General features: G+C 37.1%; 1 protein-coding gene across 1 annotated transcript; it reads right to left on the reverse strand.

Annotated features, from left to right (window-relative positions):
- Positions 1–9442: 9442 nt before the first annotated feature.
- LOC115798180 (integrin alpha-M-like) lies at positions 9443–22572 on the reverse strand. Its single transcript, XM_030754931.1, has 30 exons — positions 22504–22572; positions 21553–21655; positions 21262–21365; positions 20354–20424; positions 19846–19960; positions 17913–18040; positions 17647–17792; positions 17012–17162; positions 15959–16109; positions 15624–15697; positions 15325–15445; positions 15024–15163; positions 14751–14897; positions 14449–14658; positions 14207–14340; positions 13520–13662; positions 13262–13416; positions 12997–13122; positions 12329–12402; positions 11559–11700; positions 11371–11469; positions 11181–11260; positions 11007–11093; positions 10838–10907; positions 10639–10737; positions 10458–10538; positions 10222–10332; positions 9938–10051; positions 9750–9860; positions 9443–9566 (listed from the first exon to the last, which is right to left on the reverse strand). The coding sequence occupies exons 1-30, from the start codon at positions 22538–22540 to the stop codon at positions 9468–9470; spliced, it is 3423 nt and encodes a 1140-aa protein (XP_030610791.1). The 5' UTR covers positions 22541–22572; the 3' UTR covers positions 9443–9467.
- Between the last annotated feature and the right edge of the window lie 312 nt (positions 22573–22884).

Raw genomic sequence — 22884 nt, forward strand, 5'->3', positions numbered from 1 at the left:
CAAATATCTATCAATGCACCATCTAACACAAACTACTTATCAATACCTGATCCATCCTGAACTGAGGTAAGCAGAGATTTTGTATGTCCCGCTCTCCCGTATTCCCATGAATGTGTTGGCACGTGGTTCTTCATAATTTCCTCTCTGACAGTCTGCAATCAGGAATGCATTTAATTCATGTATGTTTCATTTTGTCCCAATTTTCCCACATGCACTCATCCCTAAGCTTGAGCCATTTTTGGGGGTCAGCAGCTAAAACCTTTGCCTTATACAGTGTATTACCTGTTGACTGCTGAAATCCACTCAAATGTCTTTTCCCCCCAGTTTCACTTGAACCCTGATCACCACAACTAAGCATCAGTTAGGTCTAAAGCATACAATAAACTGAAAAAAACAAACAACAACAAAAAAGAGCTAAGATCTTGTGGAACGTCCAGATACAGATGGACAAACTGGTGATGGCTAATCAATACCAATACTGTTTCTTGTATTACCACTAGAGAGCACCAAAGCCAGACATTTTAGAGTTCTGAACAATGTGGCTCAGCGCAATGACTTGAAAATCATAGCACATACATTTGCTTAGCTGCAGTACCAAAGAAAAAAAATGCAGTGGATTGGAGAATCACACGTGTGTGCGCACACATCCTGTCTTCATAAGCTGTGTGTGAGACTCATCAGTTTGTCACACACACACGTGCACATTTTCATCATTTCATAGTTTTCGGAAATCTAAAAGCATTTAAAAATATATTCTTTTTTCTTGTCACCACAGCCTCACTTGGTTAACTGTGGCCTTTATGGCTTATCATAGATCAGGGGTCAGCAACCTGCGGCTCCGGAGCCGCATGTGGCTCATTCAAGCTTAATCTGTGGCTCTGTGCGGCTCGCGGAAGTAAATTATAAGTATCCAAATGGTTCTTTCCAGATTACAGGTTGCCGACCCCTGTCATAGATTTACCTCATTGTTTTGCATTTCTGATATATTTTTATAAATTTGTGTATGTGTATTATGTTATAAATTTAAGATAACATTAGCCACAAGTAGCAAAGGCAGATGCAGGGTCAAATAAGTTGGAAACAAGCAGGTGATTACCTGAAGGGTATAATACTAGAAAGTTCAACACAGCCAGTTTTTCTTTGCCTTAGCTGAAGATCACAAGTATCACAACACTGGTTATCAATTTTCTCTGTTAAACAAGAGGTTTTGCTTCAGGCTCTGTATACACTACACACATATTTTTTTTAAAAAAAAAGGTGTTTCATGGGTCACATGACTTCTTCTGCACTAAATGATCCATTTGAGGCCACTTTTGAAAATAGAACAAAAGATTAATGCTGCAGAAAATCATTACTCTGCTCATTTAGTGCATAGAGCGTGGTGTGTGTCGTGGTGTGGTTTGATGTGTTTGTGGGTTTAGAGGTGTTTTTGAGCTACTAGGAAGTAACTAGTGCCCTCTGTCAGCACTTATTACTTTAAATTGTAAATAGGCAAAGGCCTGTCTAGAATATAGTTTTACTTTACAGTTTGTATACAAAGGAAAATGTAAATAAAAAAAACAGCCTACTTTCCTGTTCCTAATAATATGATGAAAATGTAAAATCATTTGTATTGTCTGTCAGATAAGCCTCCTCATGAAAAAAGGAACCTAAAAATTAAAATGTTAATGTGTTCTTTTCACCTGACTTCATTTGCACTCTCATCCAATTCCTGAATATTTGATCAAAAATTGTAAAAGATTAAAAAAAAACTGTAGCACTAAGTATTAGATTCTGCATCTAAAAACCGTGAATTTCTCAGTTCTGCCTGGCTGGTAGATGATCAACCAGTTGACACTGCTTATTTTTTCCTCCCTATCACATCTATGCATTCGTAATTGTTCACACTACACCCTCTTTTCAGGAAGTCCCTCTTTTTCTGCAACTGCCCACCACTGACACAGTACACTTTTGTCACTACAGCCTAACAACTGATGCTCTGAGCATATTCGAGGTGCAACATTTCCCTTCTGTTTTTAATGCTTTGCTATAAACTGTGTGAGAAATTGATGCAAAGAGCACTTCAGCTTGACTGTGTGAATGTGCAACCTTTAGCAAGCTTAGTGATTGACCTGATTTGATAAACAAGGAGTCATTAATGAAAGATGATCCTCATATCTTAGAATAAGAGGCCAACAGTTTCTTTGATGTAAACTGCCCTGTGGAAGCAGAACACCATAAGAAGAGATGTCATAGTTCCTCTTATCAGGAGTAAATTCTCTTACATCCAGATGCCATATGTGGCATGACCAGAGGACTGTACTACAAAGTGTGGTGTTTTATATATGCAAGTTGATAATCCATATATTACTAAAACCACTGAATCAAGCACAATCTGTGCATTGCATTGTCATAGGAATGTGCATGTACTAGTTTGGCAATTTATAACATGTTGTTATACTTGATTCTACTCTGTTGCTGATTCTGTTTTACACTCCTGGAATTGCAGCTACTAGAACACAGAACACACAACAAGAAAACTTGTTTAATCAATCAAATGAATTTCACTGACACACTGACAGTGTCCACGACTCCTCTATTAGGCTGTGGGGCAGTAACCTTTAAACTATATTAAGGATAACAGTACTTAAAAGCACCATGAAAACTACCATCACAGAGACTGTCCAGAAAAGTTAACCTCTCAAACTCAGACCATGCTCTGGCAGTGGAACCAATTTAACAGCCTGGACATACAACCATTTGATGAGACCTTTGGCTCAACAAAGAAATGTGGAAACACCTTTTTTTTTTTTTGGCTCCAAAGACTGAATGAAACTTTACTTTGAAAAAAAAAAAGAAGTTAGCAGAAACAAAATGCATAATAATTACTGTTTTTTCCTCTTCTGGCCCTAAATGACAGACAGATACATAACATTACATTTCTTCCATTTCTGGTATACTAACAGGATGTTGGAGGATACTGCAAGGAGGCCTTAGAAAGGAAAATCATCAAAGGATCATGATCTGGCCCATAGTGCAGGATCAGAGGAGGGCAAACCTGCTCCCAGTTGAGGCTGGCAGGAAAGGTTCCCTAATCAGTCTGTGTGAAGGATCTTTCCTGCTCTGGGAGTACCACATGACTACCTATGAGCACTGAGTCACTAAGTTGGTCCTAATTACTTTCTTCTTTGACAAACTACTGTTGAAAATGAAGCCACAATCATTCATTTCAAGCTCTATTCTAGGCCTTTTCCCATCATTTTTTCTCATATTTCTGAACTTTGATTTTGCACACATCAGAATTTTTCATGAGTCATATTGACTACCCAGTATTCTTGGTAAATGATACAGGACAGGACAGATGGTACAGAAAACTGCATCCAAGGCCCAGCGTGCACGGCTACTCAGGCACATGCAGTAAGCACACACCGAATACATAGTGTACACATCCATGGATCCACGCTATCACACACACATATATGTGACAGTGTTGGCAGATATGTATCACTATGTCTCACCATTGTATGCCTGACCCAGCCCAAACAAACAACTCTTGGAATGACCAAGTTTTAGACAAAGTTTGCAACAGTGTTCACACATCGCTTAGCCAACTTTTGAACTACACCTGCTCTACTCTGGTTCCTCTATCTACATAACAGCATCACTTCTTCTGGCAATGTTTTTTTTCCACATGTTAAACTCATCAAAACACTTACCACATTTTGGAAAATTCAGAACCGTCCCCTATGCAACTAATAGAATCATAAAAATGAAGTCCATGCGACGTGTGTACGCATCCATTGCATTTGATCTTCATCAGTCACCCCACAGAAAGTTTTATTTCAGCATACTCCATGCTAATATCCATTGCAAAAGATAAGTATGTAAACAGAGTGTTTCAGCTGTAGTATTAACGGAGATCTCAAAGTGACGACATACCTTTTCAACTGGCCTTCACAGCCGTATATTAATGCTTATAGCAGGGGTCATCAACTACATTTGTCCAAGGGCTGGAATTTTTCTTGGCAGACAGTGTGAGTTCTGGGCAAAGGCTGTGTTAACAGTAAGTCTATTGAAGGAACAGGTGCCCAATTATTTCAGTTAAGAGGATGATGCCTTATGAGTCTGTGACTGGCGAGAAGCCACAGATGGTCATGCTGAGACAGTTTGGTTACCTGGCGTATTCTCACGTACCCAAGGATGGGAGGCAGAAGATTGACTCCAGGGCCAAGAAATATATATTCCTTGGATATGACATTCACACCAAAGGATGCAGGCTGTACGATGTGGAACATAACAAATTGTTTTACAGCCGTGATGTCATCTTCGATAAGTAATGTGCTGGAATTGAGAAAGAGGAGTTGGACTACCTGTGCAGCTCTGTAAAAAAATGAGGAGACTTTGGCTTCCACCTGTAAAACTCTTCCTGTTTGTTGCCTCTTTAGAGTACCTACTGTTTGTTAATTTAATTACCCTCAAAGCAGCTGAAACTGATTAACAACTGACCAGATCAATGCCTCAGAAGTGTTCCTTTTTTTTTAGCAGTATAGATTAAATGTACAACTACAAATGTGATCTTTGTTATTCTGATGGGGATGTCTTTGGTTCCTGTCCTCATATATTTTGTGTATGACTACTAAATTTTAGGATGTATGTAGCCAGCGGAAATAAGAAGCAATTAAATGCAGGTTAAATAACCTAGCCTGGTGAAGAATTGTTATCATTTCTGCTGGAACTATTTAGTTTTTCGAGAATGCAGAACTCACACGACATTTCAGATTGAGATGCTGGTAGACAAGATGAAAGTCCCTCAGACCACCAAAAAACTACTTTGAGAAAATGACTGTTCACCATGCAGTGGGGAAAGGTCAGATCAGTGGGGCGGCATAAGTGACAAAACCACAACACGTATGGGAAATCCAGTGTGCATGGTGTGTGTGCTTTTTTCATAGATTGAACTTATGTGTGCTCCTGCTGGGTTCAGAGGGGAGAAATCCCACGCTAGGCTGAAGCAGTGTGTCACAGCACAGGTTGGAGTCAACTGCCATCAATTTCTCTCCAGGAGCCAGTGCACAGCTGGCTCAACAATTAATCTCCTGCAGATAAAAGCTGGTGAACAGCTGCTCAGTCTTAGTACGAATCAGCGTCAATACTGTTGTGAGCGTGGGCACATTGTTCACAAGTGTTAGCGGGTAACTGTTTCCCAGCCTGCAGAGAAGTGTGTGTAGTGTGGTATGATGCTATTTGTGTGTTTAGAGGTTTGTTTGAGCTACTAGGAGGTAACTAGTGCCCTCTGTCAGCATTCATCACTTTAAATTGTAAATGAGCCTATTGAGGCCTATTGAGAATATTGTTTCACTTTACAGATTGTATACAAAGGAAATTGTGAAGAAAAAATGCCTACTTTTCTTTTCCTAATAATATGATGAAAATATAAAATCATTTGTATTATTAAAAGAAACCTAAAAATTAAAATGTTAATGTGTTTTTTTCACTTGGCCTCATTTGCACTCTCATCCAATCCCTGAATCAAAAATTGTAAAAGATTTTTTTTTAAAAAGAGTAGAATTCAGTATTACATTGGACATCTAGAAATATGGAATATCGGAACTCTGCCTGGCTGGTAGATGACCAACCAGTTGATACTGCTTATTTTGTTTCCTTATCACATTTATGCATTCTTATTTGTTCACACTATATGCCTCACCAGTAACAAGCTAGACTTTTGTCACCACAATCTCACACCAGATGCATATCTGAGGTGCAAAGTTTCCCCCCCTTTTTTAAATTCATGCACATCTAGATGCAGTCATGCTACAACCAGGATTTAAAGCCTCTATTTCGAACTTGCACTGAACTTCAGATAGAGTAATTAAAAAACTGTTCAGCCTGGAATAAATGAAGGATAAATGCCTAAACTCACCTTTAAAACTACCATCACTGACACTGCCCAGATATGTAAACCTATCAAGCCCAGGGTAAGACCATGCTCTGGCAATGGAACCAGTTTAACAGCCTGGACATACAACCATGAGATGAATGTTTGGATCAACAAAAAACAAGTGCATTACGGAGCCATCAAGTGAATTGTGGACTGATTGCAAATTCAAATTGCAGCAGATGCCATGTTTATGCCACCATATTTGCTTAACTAGCAATGACTTCATGAATTCCTTCAAAAACAAAACTTTAACCCTTGGAGATAAAATTATTCTTTACAATTGATCTTTCAGAATTAACTTTAGTAGTTACTTCCTCCAAGTCATCCACAAGTCCATTAGACCCCATTCCTACAAGAGTCTTCAAGGAAGTCCTATCATTAATTAATGCTTTGATCTTAAATATGATTGATTTATCTTTATTAATGGGCTACAGTACATACTCAGGCTGTTAAGATGGCAGTAATTAAGCCATTATTTAAAAAACATCATCCAGCTAATTATAGGCTAATCTCCAACCTTCCTTTTCTTTCAAAAATTCTTGAAAGAGTAGTTGTAAAACAGCTAAGTCTCAGAGTGAGACAGGATGTTTAGCTGAAAAGCTAATTCATGCATTTATTAATTCTAGGCTGCACTATTGTAATTCTTCATTATCAGATTGTCCTAAAAGCTCCCTGAAAAGGCTTCTGTCGTGGTCCTGGGTCTTGTGTCCAGCGTTTTGTTTTTAGGTTTTGTTTTCACTGAGTTATTTTCCCAGTTTGTTTTCCATCTTAGTTCCCGTCTTGTTATTCATTATTGTGCTTTGTGTTCATTATTGTATTATCTGTGTTCTTGTCTGTTTTGTCCTTTGTCATGTCCCTGGCCACCTGTGTTTTTGTACTGAGTTTTATTCCTAGTGATGTGACTAGCCTGTGTCTCTGTCCCATGTCTCTGTGTTTCCTGTTTTACTTTGACAGCCCCTAGTTCCTTGTGCGTTGTGTTCAGTTTTGCTTTCTCTGTTATTAGTTTCACTGGTTTCACCTGTTGTTTCCACTTGCCCTGATTACCTGGTGTGTGCATTTAAGCTGTTAGTTTTTCTCTGTTCTTTGTTGTGTTGTCTTCAATGATTCCTGGCTGTGTGCCTCCTTGCCTGTTAGTTTTTGTTTAGTTCTGGCTCCCGTCCAGTCCAGTTATTTGTCTTCCTTATTTCATGCCATTCTGCTAATAAACCACCCTTTTAAGTTTAATTCTGTCTCAGAGTCTGCATCCTGGGGTCTAATCCTGCTACTCACACAGCCAGCCATGACACCTTCAGCTGATCCAAAAATGCTACAGAGTACTGACAGGAAAGGGAGAGCATATTTCTCCCATATTACCTTCATTTCAATGGCTCCCTGTTAAATCCAGAATTTAAAACCCTTCTTCTTACATAATAGGCTTTGAATAATCATGACCCACCTTTCAGGCCCCTCTTCTGTGGAACCAGCTCACAGTTTGGATTTGGGACACAGACACCCTCTTTATTTTTAAGATTAGGCCTAAAACCTTCCTATTGGATCACACTTCATAGTTAGGGTTGGATCAGGTGACCCGGAAATGGTAAATGGACTAGTTCTTAAATAGCACTGTTCTACTCTTGCTAAGCGCTCAATGCACTTTATACAACACGTTTGCATTTACCCATTCATACAACACTTCCTTCTACTGTACAGCTAAGTGTTTGCTATCTAACATTCACACACATTCATACTCTGAAACCCTCCCTTAGTTATGCTGTTATAGGCCTAGGTTGCTGCACTGTAAACCCGGATAAATTGAATCTGCTTAAAAAAACCAAGGTAACTCGTTGCCTTCAATTTTTTAAGTAATGAAACAGTTCATTTAACTCAGCCTGTTAAGTAAGCACTACTCCATTTCCAATTGAACTAAATTGTATGTTCTAATTGACCAAACTTATCTTTTATAGTTCATGAAAAAATAAAATGGCTTTTGATCAATCAGTTCCCCTATCCTTTTCATGGTTGTGTGGGGGGGTGGTGGGGGCTGGAGCCTATCCCAGCTGACAAGGCAGTAAGATGCAGGGTACACCCCATACAGGTCACCAGCCTGTTGCAGGGCTGACACAGACAACCATTCACACCTGTGGGCAATTTAGAGAGACCAATTAACCTAACCCCAGTAACTGCATGTCTTTAGATTGGGGGAGGAAACCCACACAGACACAGGGAGAACATACAAACTCCACACAGCAAGAGTCCTGGGCTAAGGTGGAATTGAACCCAGACTATCAGATAGCTATTTTAGCTGTGAGGCAGCAGTGCTAACTACCACACCACCATGCTGCCCAGTAACACAAATATTTTTTACAGTGTTGAACTGTGTCTGTTTAAGTTTGGTAAATAAACATGATAAAACTCAGCCCTGCTGAATGCTGGTACATTTACATTTACAAATAACATTTGTCGAAGGAACAATAAAAAAAACTATACGAGAGAGCGTTGTGAACAAAAACACCAAATGTCTTCTATTCCAAACAGCAAGAGGCCTGGGCCAAGCCGGAATTGAACCCAGACCTTCTAGATGGTATTCTACCTGTGAGGTAGCAGTGCTAACCATCATGCCACCATGCAGCTGTGCATTAATCCGGTCTGTTAAAACTGGTATATACTAGATTTTTAGCAGGTGCAAAACTTGATGATATTAAGTTGTTTGAACTCAAACACATGATTACAATAAGATAGACCATCAAAAAGTACAGTCTACTCAGCATTAACAAGTAATGTTCACATTCTAGGCAATTTTAAGTAATATGAACTCACTATTTTTAAATGGAATCAAAATCGGGGTTTACAGTGTAGGGGCATGATGTACTCTTTCCTTTTCATTCATTTATTGTAGGGTTTTTACCTTACAATAAATGAATGGTGACTGTTGTGATTTGGCGCCATTTAAATAAAATTGAATTGAATTGACCTCTTTTCACTGTGTTTATACACCACTCTGCATTTAATCATTAGTTATTATTAATCTGTGGCTCTCTTCCACAGCATGTCTTTTGTCCTGTCTCTCTCCCCTTAACCCCAACCGGTCGTGGCAGATGACTGCTCCTCCCTGAGCCTTGTTCTGCTAGAGGTTTCTTCACTATTTGTTAAAATTAAAAGAACTGCAACTAATGTCAAACTGAAGAAAAACATCATATTAACATGTTAGCTATTTTTGTTTTTGTTTTTATAAACTACTTATAGAAGAATATGTTCTGTACAGTACACTGCTGTTTTTTTCCCCAAATTAAAAAATGGAAAATGATTCAGATGAGAGCAAAATGAAATAATCTATTTACATACTGCAAATATGAAATAAACGTCTTCTTAAACAAATTCAGAACACAAAGCTTAAAAGATATGTTACATATGTTGCCATTTATTCTGGAAAAAGCAAAGTCACATTTCACAAGTTTAATGAATCAAATGTGGTAGCATGGACATTTCTACACACTGTGCATTCTTAAAGATATCAGCGTGGTCTAAATCTTTCATAGAGATTAAATTTACAACTACAAATGTAATTTTGTTATTTTGCTGGGGGTGCACCTGCATCAGTCTCTGGAACTGGACTGTCTTCTTCATTTTCATTTATCATTTGTTTGTATTTACTCTTGAAAAATCCAGCCTGGGAGTGCAAAGGAAAAAAAAAAAAACAGAAATGCAGCAGTTCTGTGTTAGAGTTGCAATATGGATTAAAAAAACAAGCTACAGAAATGAATAAAATAACTTTTTAAATAAACTGGACGTGTTCACTAATAATTTGTTCAGCTGTGTAAATAATTGAAAAACTGTAAGAAGAGTCTTTCACCTTATACAGGCCAGCAGTGAGTAAAGCCAGTAAAGCCAACCCTCCCAGGGATCCTCCAACGATCTCTTTGGTGAAATCTGGTTTAGGATACACTTCTACCTCTGCCTCAATCTGAGAGATGAGGTGACAGAATGTGGATGACATTCAAGCTCTTATAAATCAAACAAGAGAAAATAATGTGTAATCACCTTGCGAACTGGAGGATTGTTGTTGGACCCTGTTGAAAAGTAGATGTACTGGTTTTTGTCGTACTCCAGACTGGCTGTGCTGGTCAAGAGGAATTTGGCAGATTGAAGTCCAATCTAAGACCAAAACGAATGGAATGAGTTGAACCTAAATTAGGCAGTGGTTGACTTTAATACGAAAATTATTAAATCTAAAGATTCAACCAAGTTACTACAACATACCCAGGAACGATTGTAAAAAAAAATATATATATATATTGATGTTATACAAACTACCCATCAACTACCTGCTCTATCCATTGTGAACTGAGGTTGGCAGAGATTTCATACGTCCTGCTCTCCCGTATTCCCATGAATGTGTTGCACTTAAACACTCTGCACCTGGCTACAGAGCAGTCCTGTGGGGGATTTAAAAGAAGAGTGAATGTAACACAAGCTTTGATCCAATTTAATGTGATATAATGTGTTTTTAAATCTACTATTAGGCTGAATTTCAATGGTTAAAGTGTAGAAACATACTTACCACTACTTTATTCTCTTTTATCTGAGGAACAAAATTTCTGACACCCGATTCTTCATCATTTCCTCTCTGACAATCTGAAATCTAAAATATATTTATTTCACGTATGTTTGGTTGTGTCCCAAAAACCTAAGATTGAGCCATTTTTGGAGTCAGCAGCTAAAATTTCTGACATATATTTTACCTGTAGACTGTTCAAATCCACCCAAATGTCTTTCTCACCGAGCGTCACTGGAACCCTGATCACCACAGTGAAATTAAGCGCTCTGATATCATTTGTAACCTAAAAGATGGAGAGAAATGGATAACCAAGGATGTAGTTAGATCTAAATCATACAATGAACTTTTAAAAACTTCAGATATATACAGGTGTTACATTTTACCTGGATAGATTGTTGGACTGGTTTCTGTAAATTATTCATCCCAAATGTGAAATTGTTGTAGCTGAGGGAGCTAAACAGACATATTTTAAACATTACAAAAATACCATGCAATACAACATTTGTCAATTTCTAAATAATTTTCTTTGTTAAGAACAGAACAACAACACACCTTTCAAATGTCATAAAAATGCTGTACTTCACATTGATCGATTTCTTTTTGTAGAGTTGACTTGTAGCAGCATGCTCCTGATTTCCACTGAAAGAGAGAAGTGAAATTATTTGTACTGTATCTGCGGGCTTATTGCTTAAATGAAGAGTACCTGTACCAAAGGAACTAGAGTACCTGGTGGCATTTGCAGTGACAAAAATCTTCCTCTCAAGCTGACTGTTGGTGTCAACCCCATAGGACACAATGAAGGAAGCCTTAATTGAAGGAGAGAGATGAGAGTGACTGCTCTTTGTTTAGAAACTGTACAAAAGTGAGAAACAATGAATGAGAAAAGATGTTCTGAACAAAAAAATAAAAAACAAACCTTAGCTTTGCTCTTGAAAATTGGCTTGTCAATAGAGCAGTCTGTGCTTCCTCGTGATAAACCATCTTCACTGTCCAAGGAGTTGCACTCAATTCTTCCCTTTATTAGAAAACAAAATGACTGCTGTATGCATTGGGAGAGCAGCACATCAGTGGTGAATTGATACAGACTTGATCCTGATGCCTTACCTGCAGAATGGTGAACTTCCTGTAGGAGAGTCCAGCTGGGTAGGTAAGAATAACACGGCTGTTGTAGGAGTTTTCCCCTCTGTTCTCCACTGTGACTGTGACATCCAAAAGCTCATCAATGCCCACTTTAACCTCTGAGGATCTGGCAGAATATGAAGGAGGACGGGAATAAAGGGAGACAAAATTTAGACTACAGCCATGCTAATTTTGCTGCAATTTATTCAAAAATAAAAGCAGAAATTGGAACCATAAATTGGTGCCAAAACAGACATTAAAGAGAAAGTCTGTTGAGCTGTTTCTATGGGAAGATTCTCAGCAGATCATTTAAATCACTGAGTGATCAGCTCATCAATTGTATTTAATTTATCTGACAATCCTTTAAATAGCTGTTTAATACTTCAGTTATTAAATGTCACTAACAGGGCAGATATACACAGACAGTGGGTTGTTATGTGTTACTTTAGCCCAGCATGTATGCTATTTCAGCTTAGGACCCAAAAGTAAATTATATATTTAAAAACAACCTGTAACTAACAATGTATTTGAAGAAAAGCAAGAATGTTTGTTTTCTAAATTTCTGTTCACTTTTGTTCGTGTGTTTGTTGCTTTTTTCTTTTATCATAACAAAATTGAATTTTTAATGACCAGATATTATACACTAAATAATGGACCGTCCCCAAAATCCCAGTGTTTTTACTCAACAGTCAGTTTCAGTGTATAAGCTCTTCAATCTAACATGTCACCAGACACCAAAGCAAGCTGGGCCTCACCTGGTGAAGCTGAAATCCACCTTCAGGTCATCAACACATTTGTTGTCAGTGCCACAGTTGATCTCAAACCCTAACTGTGGAAGAGGACATGAGGGAAAAAAGGTTATATTATACATCATTCACAAACAAAATTTAATATTGTACAGGTGAATCCAGCAAACACATTGTGTGTTCTGCCATCTGGCTGTGCTATCACGTTGTTGTTACTGGGAACAAAATAATTTCTGTTAATATTCTTGGTCTACTTCTAGAAAACATCTTAGTCCTCTGCACACCCAAGAAGCCTATCTAACCTAAGCATGATCTTAGACAGAGGGACTCTTCATGAGGTGAAGGTTTGTGTATTTTGAATTTGCTTTCTTTCCAAAGTAAAGTTGAAGTTTTTTACTGCTGTTGAAGCAGCTGAGAACTGCACAGGTTCTCCTTGGTGTCAAAACTAGAGGTATATGCTGTAGAAAGTAAAAGTAGAAAACTGTAAAGTTCTTAGTACAGTTTGCATTTACTGTAGTAATGTTGACTCATTTCCTTCTAGTACTTGAAAAGAAGTCTCTCCAGTAGGTATTGGTCAGCTGCATGCCAGCAATGAAATAAATTCAGACAATGTGAGGGCAAAACTAAAGACTAGGCTCAGATGTCTAGTTAATAAGGTGTTTTTAAAGCTCACTTACAGGATAAATGGTTGTGGTTTGAGCCTGCGGGGCGAGACTTGGTCTGAGATTTGTGTTTGAGGGCAAACCATCAAATATGAATTTGAGCTCATTGGAAAGTTCACTGAAAGCATCTTCTGGGCAGGCCTGCAAGAAAAGAGCAGTGTTAGGCTTGGATTCAGTGTTGGAGGACTCATAAAAACAAAATGGAAATCAAAATCTTTTCTTTAAGGAATTGAACCTCTGTTGGTTGGAGTAGATATTTTCTGATGTTATTAGGTTTTACCTCAATAAGGAATTTTATAGTTGAGCACTCTTTTCTTCCCAAGTCAACAGTAACTGATCCAGACTGCTCTCTTTGTTTCCCACTGATGTAAGCTCGGTTGTTTGGAGGTTTGCGAGTGGCATCCAGTGTTAAAGTATAATTAATCCTTGCTTGAGCTGCAATAAATCAGAGATTTAAATGTTACAAATGTGCATAAACTAAAAAAATAAACTGATGCAGTGGCTTTGTGGTGTAGAAAAAGTGAGGAGAATGATGAACCTGTATTGATTGTAGACACTCTGCTCATGGAAAAGCAGATTGTAGCTGTGTTCTTTAGTGGTTTTGAGCAGCTTACATTGTGAGTAGGGATTTGTTTTGGGCTGAATGACACTTCAGCTTTCACCATTACTATGGGCCTTGATCTGGAAATGGACATAATTGGAAAATACATATGAACAACTTTTAGCTTCACAATAGATAACAGGCTAACACCTGGTCTCCATTTTCGGGGTTCTGACCTGAACTAGTAACAAGACTTCCCAACAGTGTAATCATTTGTTAGAACAAAGCTACTCTTAGATATTTCACATTTCATTTTGTGCCTTGAATCAAATCTGTTATTCAACATGTTTAACCAACCACATTTATTGTTTCTTTAATCTGCAGAGCACTTTTCATTATACGCAAGATAACTGTAAAAACATTTTGCTATGATTAGTGAAAAACAGACACCAATTTACCCTGCATATGTATTTTTGTATTATATGTAAATCCGTTATTTGTCATGTATAATTCCATCATTTATGATCAATTCATATAAAACAAAGGCACAGTTCTTATTATATTGACCTTTTAAATTAACATAAACTTTTGACCAGTAGTGCATTCATTAATGTTGACCATCAAGAAAAACGGTAGAATTACCATAAACGGCAATAACACATGACTAGACTATCTTGGACTTACCTCAATAAGACAACTGTGCCCTTTGAACCCACCGCTAAGTCAGGGAGTTTATCACCACTCTGGTCAAACGATGATTGACTGATTGATAGGCCAAAAAGCTTCAGTCCTGACTGAACCTCAGAGCCAGTAATTCTCTGTGTACATGAAAATATTTTTATTAACCAAGATGCAGATTGTATAGATATTGACTTTACATGATAATTGTGTTTAGTCATCCTTGTGAGTTCTTTGATGTTGTGTACCTGTGAGTAAGTAAGACTGATTCTTCCTCCTTCACTGTTGAATATGTAGATGCTGCCTTCACCATCATTCTCCAAAGGTGCTCCAACTGCCAAATCCCTGAATCCATCTGAGTTTAGATCAGGCAGCCCAGCAAGAGAAGAGCCGAACCTTCCTTTGACAGCTGCATGTCCTCTGAGTATTAACGGATCATCAAAATTACACTCGACAAACTGAAAGGATAAAAGGAAAACACATCTTTAATGATTATTAAAATGTAGACAAACTGGTCATTTCAACTGCAGCAGATCAAACTGTGATTTACCAAACCAGTTAATCTGCAAACATAAACTCTTCCCTCTCCATCAGGCTCTGCGTGCATTGGGGCAGATATGAAGATTAGATCAGTGATGTTATCATTATCTATGTCCATGGCACACACCTCTGCCCCGAAATATTCACCAGTCTGATACTGTGTAAGCAACAAATTATTGATGAAAAAAATTGCATAAAGGGAAATAACAAAGTTCATATTTGAGAAAATAATTGATACATAGTATATGATCTCATTCAATTCTGTCCTGTTATAAATACTTACTTGCAATGAAAAGGGCTTAATCGTTTGGTTTTTCAAGCTTTTTCTGTTAACAGTGACCACAACTCCTCTGTGTTTATATCTTGGAGCACCAACAATTGTCAGAGAGTCACTTTGGGTTTTAGCAATTGCCATGGAGTAACCTAGAATTTAGGTGGTCAAAATGAGGAAGACAGATTTAGACTCCTTATTAGTCCATTTGGCCAACTGATGTATGTGTATAGGTAAAAGAATTGCAGCAGAGCTGCAAATATGAATGATCACATGTGTATGAGTTATATTGTTAGAAGTGTAATATTATTACCAAGATAACTGTCAGGCTCCAAAGACACATCTTCATATGTTTTCACCTTCTGGCCTCCTGCTGTGTACTGCACGTAGCCTCCCTTCCACTGGTTTGCACCAACAATAGACATCTGAATTCCCTAAAGTGTAGACAGGAAATAGATTTTATATATAATTTATTTTACATTGTAAACCTGGATTGTGTTTAACTGTGTAAATGTTTGTTTGCGTTTACATAAAAAAAAAAAGTGCAACACAGGCACATGTGACTCTTTCTATGACTGGACTGTGTGGTGAGTTTCTGGTAGTTTTAATGACCTCAGGCACAAAAGCTGCACTGAATCCTTCCTGAGACATTTCCATTTTCAGTGACTCTCCAGCGCTTTGAGATCCTGTAACAGAAAAATAAATGAAAAGGTAAAAACACAAACAATACAAGAAATTCAACTTTACAAGTTCCTTCTTTCATTATGCTTCAAGTAGTTTCTGAGCAGTTATTGTTCATTTCACAAATGTATAATGACAGTATGTTTAGCTTGAAATGATACAGTAATAAATAAAATACAATAAAGTTAATACAATGTAATCATTTTAATTTTTGGAACAATTACAGGGATTTTAACAAAGTTGTAACATTAACTTTATGTTTGTACCTTCAATGGAGAAAATTTTGTCCTGCAGATTCTGTCTTATTATTTCAAGTGTGTCGAAGTTCTCCACTTGAAACACGTGTTTGTCTGAGGGAGACGATGCAATGGTGTCCAGTTCTTGTTTTGCTTCAGATATATTAAATGCATTTCCCACCTAGGGTTGAAAAAAATGTTGACTTCTCATATGGTGCAACATGATTTGCTTTATTAAAATACAGTCCATAAACGTAAGGGTTTTATCCAAATTATAAAAAATAAAATAAAATTTACAGGCATATATTAAACTATTTACTGAATAGAACCCAAATCAATGAACAGATCAGTTAGCTCATGTTATAAAATAGTTTTTACTATTTTCCTGAACTGCCAATATTTATGTTGCCCACACAGTCAATGTTTCTGTAATCAATAATTCTGTATTTTCATTCAGGAGAAATTTAATTTCAAGTTAACGTGGTCAGTGTGCTGGGCTTTTATTTAATTAAATACTGTTTGCAGAGTGTATATACAAGAATGTGACCATTCCTCTTAATCTTTGAAGTCAGGTGTTTTTAGTCCCATTGCCACAGGTGTATAAAGTCAAACACCAAACCATGCAGTCTAACTTTACAAATATCTGTGAAAGAACAGGTTATTGTAATAAAGAGCTCACTGAATTTGAGTGTGGTACTGTAATAGAAGACCACTATTGCAACAAGTCAGCTCATGAAATTTCTTCTCTACTTTATATATATGATCAAGTGTAAGTGGCATTATTCCATAGCGGAGAATTTAGGAAACACAGCAACTCAGCCATAAAGTAGGAGACATTAAGTGTGTAAAAGTCTAAAACACTCCACTGAGTCAGTAACATCCTCTGGCTAATGCCATTAGCACAAAATTGTGCACCAGAAGCTTCATGGCCTGGGTTTCCATGGCCAAGGAGGTGCAATAAGTGGGTAGACCAGTGCTTTTCTCCATATGTAACATCATGATACTGTAGTCTGACAACTGATCAAAACACACTATCAGTATGAAAGTAAACAGTCTGCAAGTTTAAATAATGGAAGTACTTACCCCAATAGCAAATCGAACAATCTTTCTAAGCTCTACTTGCTGTACTGCATGTTCCAGATCTTTTTGGTCAGTAGATTGTCCATCAGTAATTACTATCAAGACTTTCTTCACATTTGGTCTGGAACCGCTTTGTGGTATGAAAACATTTTTTCTGTCAAATAAAATAAGATTAGAATAATGGTAATAGTTTAAGCAAAAAAATTTCTAAAGTGCATCTTGTGGTCATAGGGTTATTATAATTTTAACAAGCATCATTATTTTTTTCCCAAGTATTTTATTCAAGTATTTGAATTTAGCCATTGTTAGGGCCATCTCTATGAAGGACCAGGAAAGTCACGAACACCAACATAAATAAATAAATATTATAATTCATATTTTATTGTGCAATTTATTATTAAAAGATGAAATGCTTTATTTCAATATGCATAAGTCTCCTGGTATTCCATACATCTCATCCACTCTGTGGAAGATAATACTTCATTGCACAAGTGTATATTCTCTCTTTTGACAGCCCTGCATCAGTCGGAGTTCACACAGTACTCAGTGTGGTCAGATTCACAGAAAATTAATCATCTCGACAGGAAGTCTGGACAATAAGGTAAGTGGTGCTTCAGTAAAATCACTTAATCCCTTACTCAACATGTCTGATGGCCTTAGCCGTGTTAGTAATTCCCCTATATTGGCTGATTTGATCTATGGTAGACTCCACTGATCCAGATGAGAAAAACTTTGTAAAGGAAAAGTCAGTCCACGGTGAAGTAGCAAACTGGGTAACAGAAAACTGGAAAAGAGAGAAAAAATAAACAAAACAATAATTTTTATGGAGCTAAATAGAAATAAAAATGCAACTATTTTATGTCTGTGCTATAATTTCACTGACAGAGGGACCACAGTGTCTCACCTGTGTGTCACTTGAGAGAAATGACTGGATTAGATCTTTCACAAACTTCTTCATTGTTAGAAAATCTTCAGGAGATACGCTGCCTGAACCATCCAGCAGAAAGGCAATGTCTGTTTGTGTTTGACACTCTATTAAAGAGATGGATCAGAAATAAATTTATTATGAGTTAATTTTTTTAATTTTTCCTCGCACTCATGTCATGCAAGCAAAAGGATTCTGAGCCTCAGTAATTGGACCATAAATATCACATAAATATCACATATATCACAATATTGGAGACAGTCGCATTTGTCCCAACCAGAAATTACACCGCGGAGGAGAAAAATCTGTTACTCGTGCTTTTATTTTGAAGGCGCAACATAGCGTCATGCCACTGCACTCCCCCCGCCGCCCTCTTTGGTCATTATTTTTATTGATATTTATTTTGATTTATTAGATTAGAGTTTCAAACTGAATAGGCATAGCTGTTTTTTTTTTTTTAACTTAAGGTTGATATTAAAAAGTGAATAATTTGTTCATTACATTATCTGAGGATTCTTTCATGTCAGAACATTGTTTAATTAAAGAACCAGTTCTGTTGCCAGTCAACCTACATAAATGCATTAACACAACAATACATAAACACAATACATAATAACAATACATAAACACAACAGTTGACCAAAGTGCAGAACACCCATCCAAAGACTGAGGTAAGCAAGAGATAAGTGTTCCATGGCCTTGCTGCCATCACAGGTGCTGCCATTTAAGAGATAAGAGGGAAACAAAGCAAAAGAATCCGACAGTTGAGGAAAAAATCCTCTCATATTTTGCCCGATGGGGGGCAAAAAGAAACCTCTGCATAGTAAGCACATATAGCATATAACAGTGTAAAGCAGGGTAGCAGGGTAAAAAAGGAAGAGTTGGGGAGAGAAGAAAAATGTGTCCGTCTCCACTGAGAGCTGAGAGAAGGAAAAAAGAAAAAAAATAGGAAGGAGGAAATGGTGGAACTGTCTACAACTTTTGAGGAATGCAGATATAGACATTATATTTATTTTTACTGCATGAGAGGGTTTGAGGGAGATGGACAGGACAGAAACACTGCAAGTTGCATTGTATGTTAGCACATCAGATCTTTGCAAACATCTGCACAAACAGCACGCTGTGTTGCTTTTTGCCATGAGGCTGCATTGCATAACCTGTGTAGCAAACAAACAACCAAGCTTAAATTCAGTTTTGGGATGAATTTGAAATCAAACCTTTTTTGAATACCAGCCACATTCATTTCATATCCAGATATTCCATTGTAATTAACATAACTACTACTTTAATATTTTGTGGCCTAAGGATAAAATGAATATTCATGCTGTAGATTTAATCTTTGTTACCTCAAAATGTCCAGACACCTTCTACTGTATTTGTTTCAGTGTTGAAGAATTAAGGGCACTCCAGAAAATCTACAAACCAACTAATCCAGGGACTTATTAAACAGACTATCTGAAATATGATTTGAAGGGGGAAAAGAAAATAATTTATACAACTTTATTTTGATATGGAAATTATGTCAAAACACCATCTAGACTTGATGTATATGATTTTCCTGCTGGTTATTTTCCAGTGTGGCAGTTTGGGATGCATATGTCTGTGGCTGCAGGTTTGACCTTGTCTGTCGTTTTTAGTCCACCAAATCATTCAAAAGTGATCTCATCTTCTAAAAATAGATTTTCTATTTAATCCTTTGCCAATTCTGACTAAACCCTAAATTGTGCTGGAAGTGGAAGTTCTGCTTTATTTGAGATTTAGAGATTATACAAGCACAAACATAAATGACTATAAAACTGGGTTCAAATATAAAATGCAAGAGGCTTTTTTTTTTTAATTATTATTATTATTAACGAGGCGCCAGGACTCTAATGATTATGGGTACATTTTCACAAACTCCATTTAGTGTTACCTTGAAGAGAAGAAGGTATGGGTGGTCCAAATGTATTAGAAGGGTCCATCTTAAAGCACACGCCACTGAACATAGTGATACTTTTGCAGTCCTTTGGAATGGTCGGCCCACACACCTGAGAGGAGTCAAAGTCACGTTGTGATTCAGACACTTAAACAATGGTTCATTCCATATAAACTCAACCAAATCTGGCTTTTTAAAAAAATTAACATTTATTTAGGGTTGAAGAACACAATTAGTTTGTAACACAGCTTAAATGTGTGCAGTTTGAATTAAAATGAAACCAAACTATACTCAATTCTACGTAATTTGAGGATTTACAACAAATATGCTGAAAGCATTTTACCCAAAACATCAGCTGATTTTATGGGGCAGGTAAGATTTTTCATGGAATGACCTTTATGCATTTTCTAACTACAATAACACATCTGACACACAGAGGATGGAGGATTTTGATCCTTGCTGATTTTAACAAAGTGCTGGTAATGTGTGCAGTTCACCAACTCACCACAGTGTTGTGTGTTGTGGGATCACTTTTCATTGTCAAACCAAGCGACATGTTGACTGCAAAACCTGGTGCTGCATTGAAAGCAATCAGTGAGGAAAAACTCATAAAAGAAACACAAACTGAAAACTAATAAACTAAATTAAAACACTTCTTTACGTCACTTTCCTTTAATTTACGTGATAACCATTATACATGCTAGCTCCTCCAGACTCTAAACTGACAAAAATCAGCTTCAACAATAATTTACATGGTACATTTTCAATGAAAATCAGAATTCAATTATTCCATTTTAAAATTTTCAATAATTTGAAAAATAGAATCTTTGCTTGTTTTGATTAATCAGTTGGTGAGTCAATATAAATTTGGAAGGCTGAATATAAGACATCAGCTTTAGAAATTTACTGTAACTATAATTTGATTTAACCAAGTTTAATTGCTAGGTTTCATATTACACTGTGTGGAATGTGGAGTGTCTTATTCTGCGGATCCAAAAGCAGAACTCCAGAAAACCAAAACACAAGGTGAGCATTTAATGCTGAGAAGGGTAGAGATGAACAAAAATCCAAGGAATAACAAAGAAGAAAGTTGGGGAATACCAATATCTAGAGATAGGAATACATATCCAGGAAGCAAAGGGAAAACTGAACCAGGGAACACACGGCTATGTGGCTAACACAACAAAGGACAAACAACAACACTGAGACTGAAGGAACAAAATTAAAATGCAACTCTTATGGACAGCAAACTAAATATATACAAGATCCAGTGTGACATATAATACATAAAACACAAATGTAAACAATAGTGATAAAAAAAATTAAAAAGTAACAAAGGACAAAACCCAAATATCAAACCAAAAGAGTTTCAACACATCTTGTCAAGACACTGAGAAATGAATGGTTACCTACCTTCAAATTGGATATTTTGGCACTTTTGGGTGGAGGTTGTGCACCTATACATTATCCCTCTTTCATTTTGTGAGTACTGTTCCAGTGGGGCGCTGACGAGCAAACTAAGGAAATAAATCCAGACAATGATCTAAGTCTAGAGAGCAAGGTGTGGTTAGATTAAATAATCTACACGTTTTCTGTTAAGAAGGCATAACAGAAATGTTTGTCCAAAAAATATAAAATACATAACAGTAATCTTAAACATGCAGTTGCAAATGCACATTTAATATAATGCACGTCCTGACTTACTCTGACTGTCTTTGAACCACCTGGTAACCAAAACCAGCAGCAGAGCTCCTCAGAGTCTTCCAGGCCACAGGATCAATATTGAAACAAAGTGCAGCATTTAGTGCTGAGAATTAAAGAAGAAATCATCATTATTCTTATAAAAAGCCATTGTAGAGGAGGATAATATGATTATAACACCTCTATGGACTGTGGGAGGAAACACTGAACCCAAAGAAAACCCACGTAGACACGGGGGAGAACATGCAAACTCCACACAGGAAGGCCTCGGCCAAAGTGGAGTCAAACTTCTGGCTGTGAGTCAGCAGCGTTAACCACCACACTACCGTGCTGCCCAGGCGTGTGTTACTTTCATTATTATTTATATTATATTTAGTTATCTACAGCACTAAAGAAAATGAAACTGTATGGAGAATCCCATTTGCACGCACACTCTTGTCCTCTTTTCCTGAACTGTTTGTGAGACTCATCAACGCATGCCACACACAAAAAAACCAGACACATGTTGCGAAGGTGGTGCATGGTCAGAATAACGTGGATGGATGGTGTGACATTAACTTAAAAAGCCTCCAGTTTTCTGTAACCCTTAATAAAGCAAACAGTATATATAATGACTGCATGAACTTGGATCTTTTTTTTTTTTTTTTGTCATGTTCCACAGTTTGTTTTGGGTTAACAATCAAAAAATTTAGCACGACTATTTATACACTACCTTTTCTTGGTGCATTTCTACAGCTGAAAAACAAAAACATTTAAGTCACAGAGTAATTTTGAGAGTCAGACTGAGCTGAGCAGATCACACATTTCAGCAGCTTGTGATTCAGAGGATGAAGTGCAATGAAAGAAACGACCACGCAAAAGTATTTCTAGGTCACATAGTAGAAACACGGCTCTAATTAAAATGCCACTATTTGCACACATCATTCATAATCAGAAGGCACAAATCTGTCTCACCTGACAAGAGTATTGTAGCACTAATTATCGAGTCCATTGTGTTACTCCCATGAAAAATAAATGTGAGGCATTACTTCTGCTGATGGTGTCAGAGAAGGGGTTGAAACCAAAAATGGTGAAATGTTAATGTGACTGCTGAAGACTGAGAATCACTTAGAAGAAGACTCATGTAGGAGGAGTTACAATGCTGACAGCATTGTCTCATTTATAAGACACATCAGACTGTGGTGGTGGTGTTGAATTTTGATCCAGTCCTTCAACAATTTTATTTTTCAGTAAAGTAATAGTGACACTTGGCTATTTTATAGTTTATTAGTTTCTGGGCTCCCAGATTAAATCATTTGAATCTGAACTATTAATCAAATAATAAACCAAATGTGT

This window comes from Archocentrus centrarchus, chromosome 19, assembly GCF_007364275.1.
Source record: "Archocentrus centrarchus isolate MPI-CPG fArcCen1 chromosome 19, fArcCen1, whole genome shotgun sequence".
NCBI classification, from domain to species: Eukaryota; Metazoa; Chordata; class Actinopteri; order Cichliformes; family Cichlidae; genus Archocentrus; species Archocentrus centrarchus.

Coding starts and splice junctions, on each gene's coding strand:
- LOC115798180 (XM_030754931.1), bottom strand. CDS start 22,540: ATGGACTCGATAATTAGTGCTACAATACTCTTGTCAG. Junction 17,793..17,912: donor TTCTCTCAAGTGACACACAG/GTGAGACACTGT, acceptor TCTCTTTTCCAG/TTTTCTGTTACCCAGTTTGC. Junction 11,701..12,328: donor GTGGATTTCAGCTTCACCAG/GTGAGGCCCAGC, acceptor ATATTCTGCCAG/ATCCTCAGAGGTTAAAGTGG.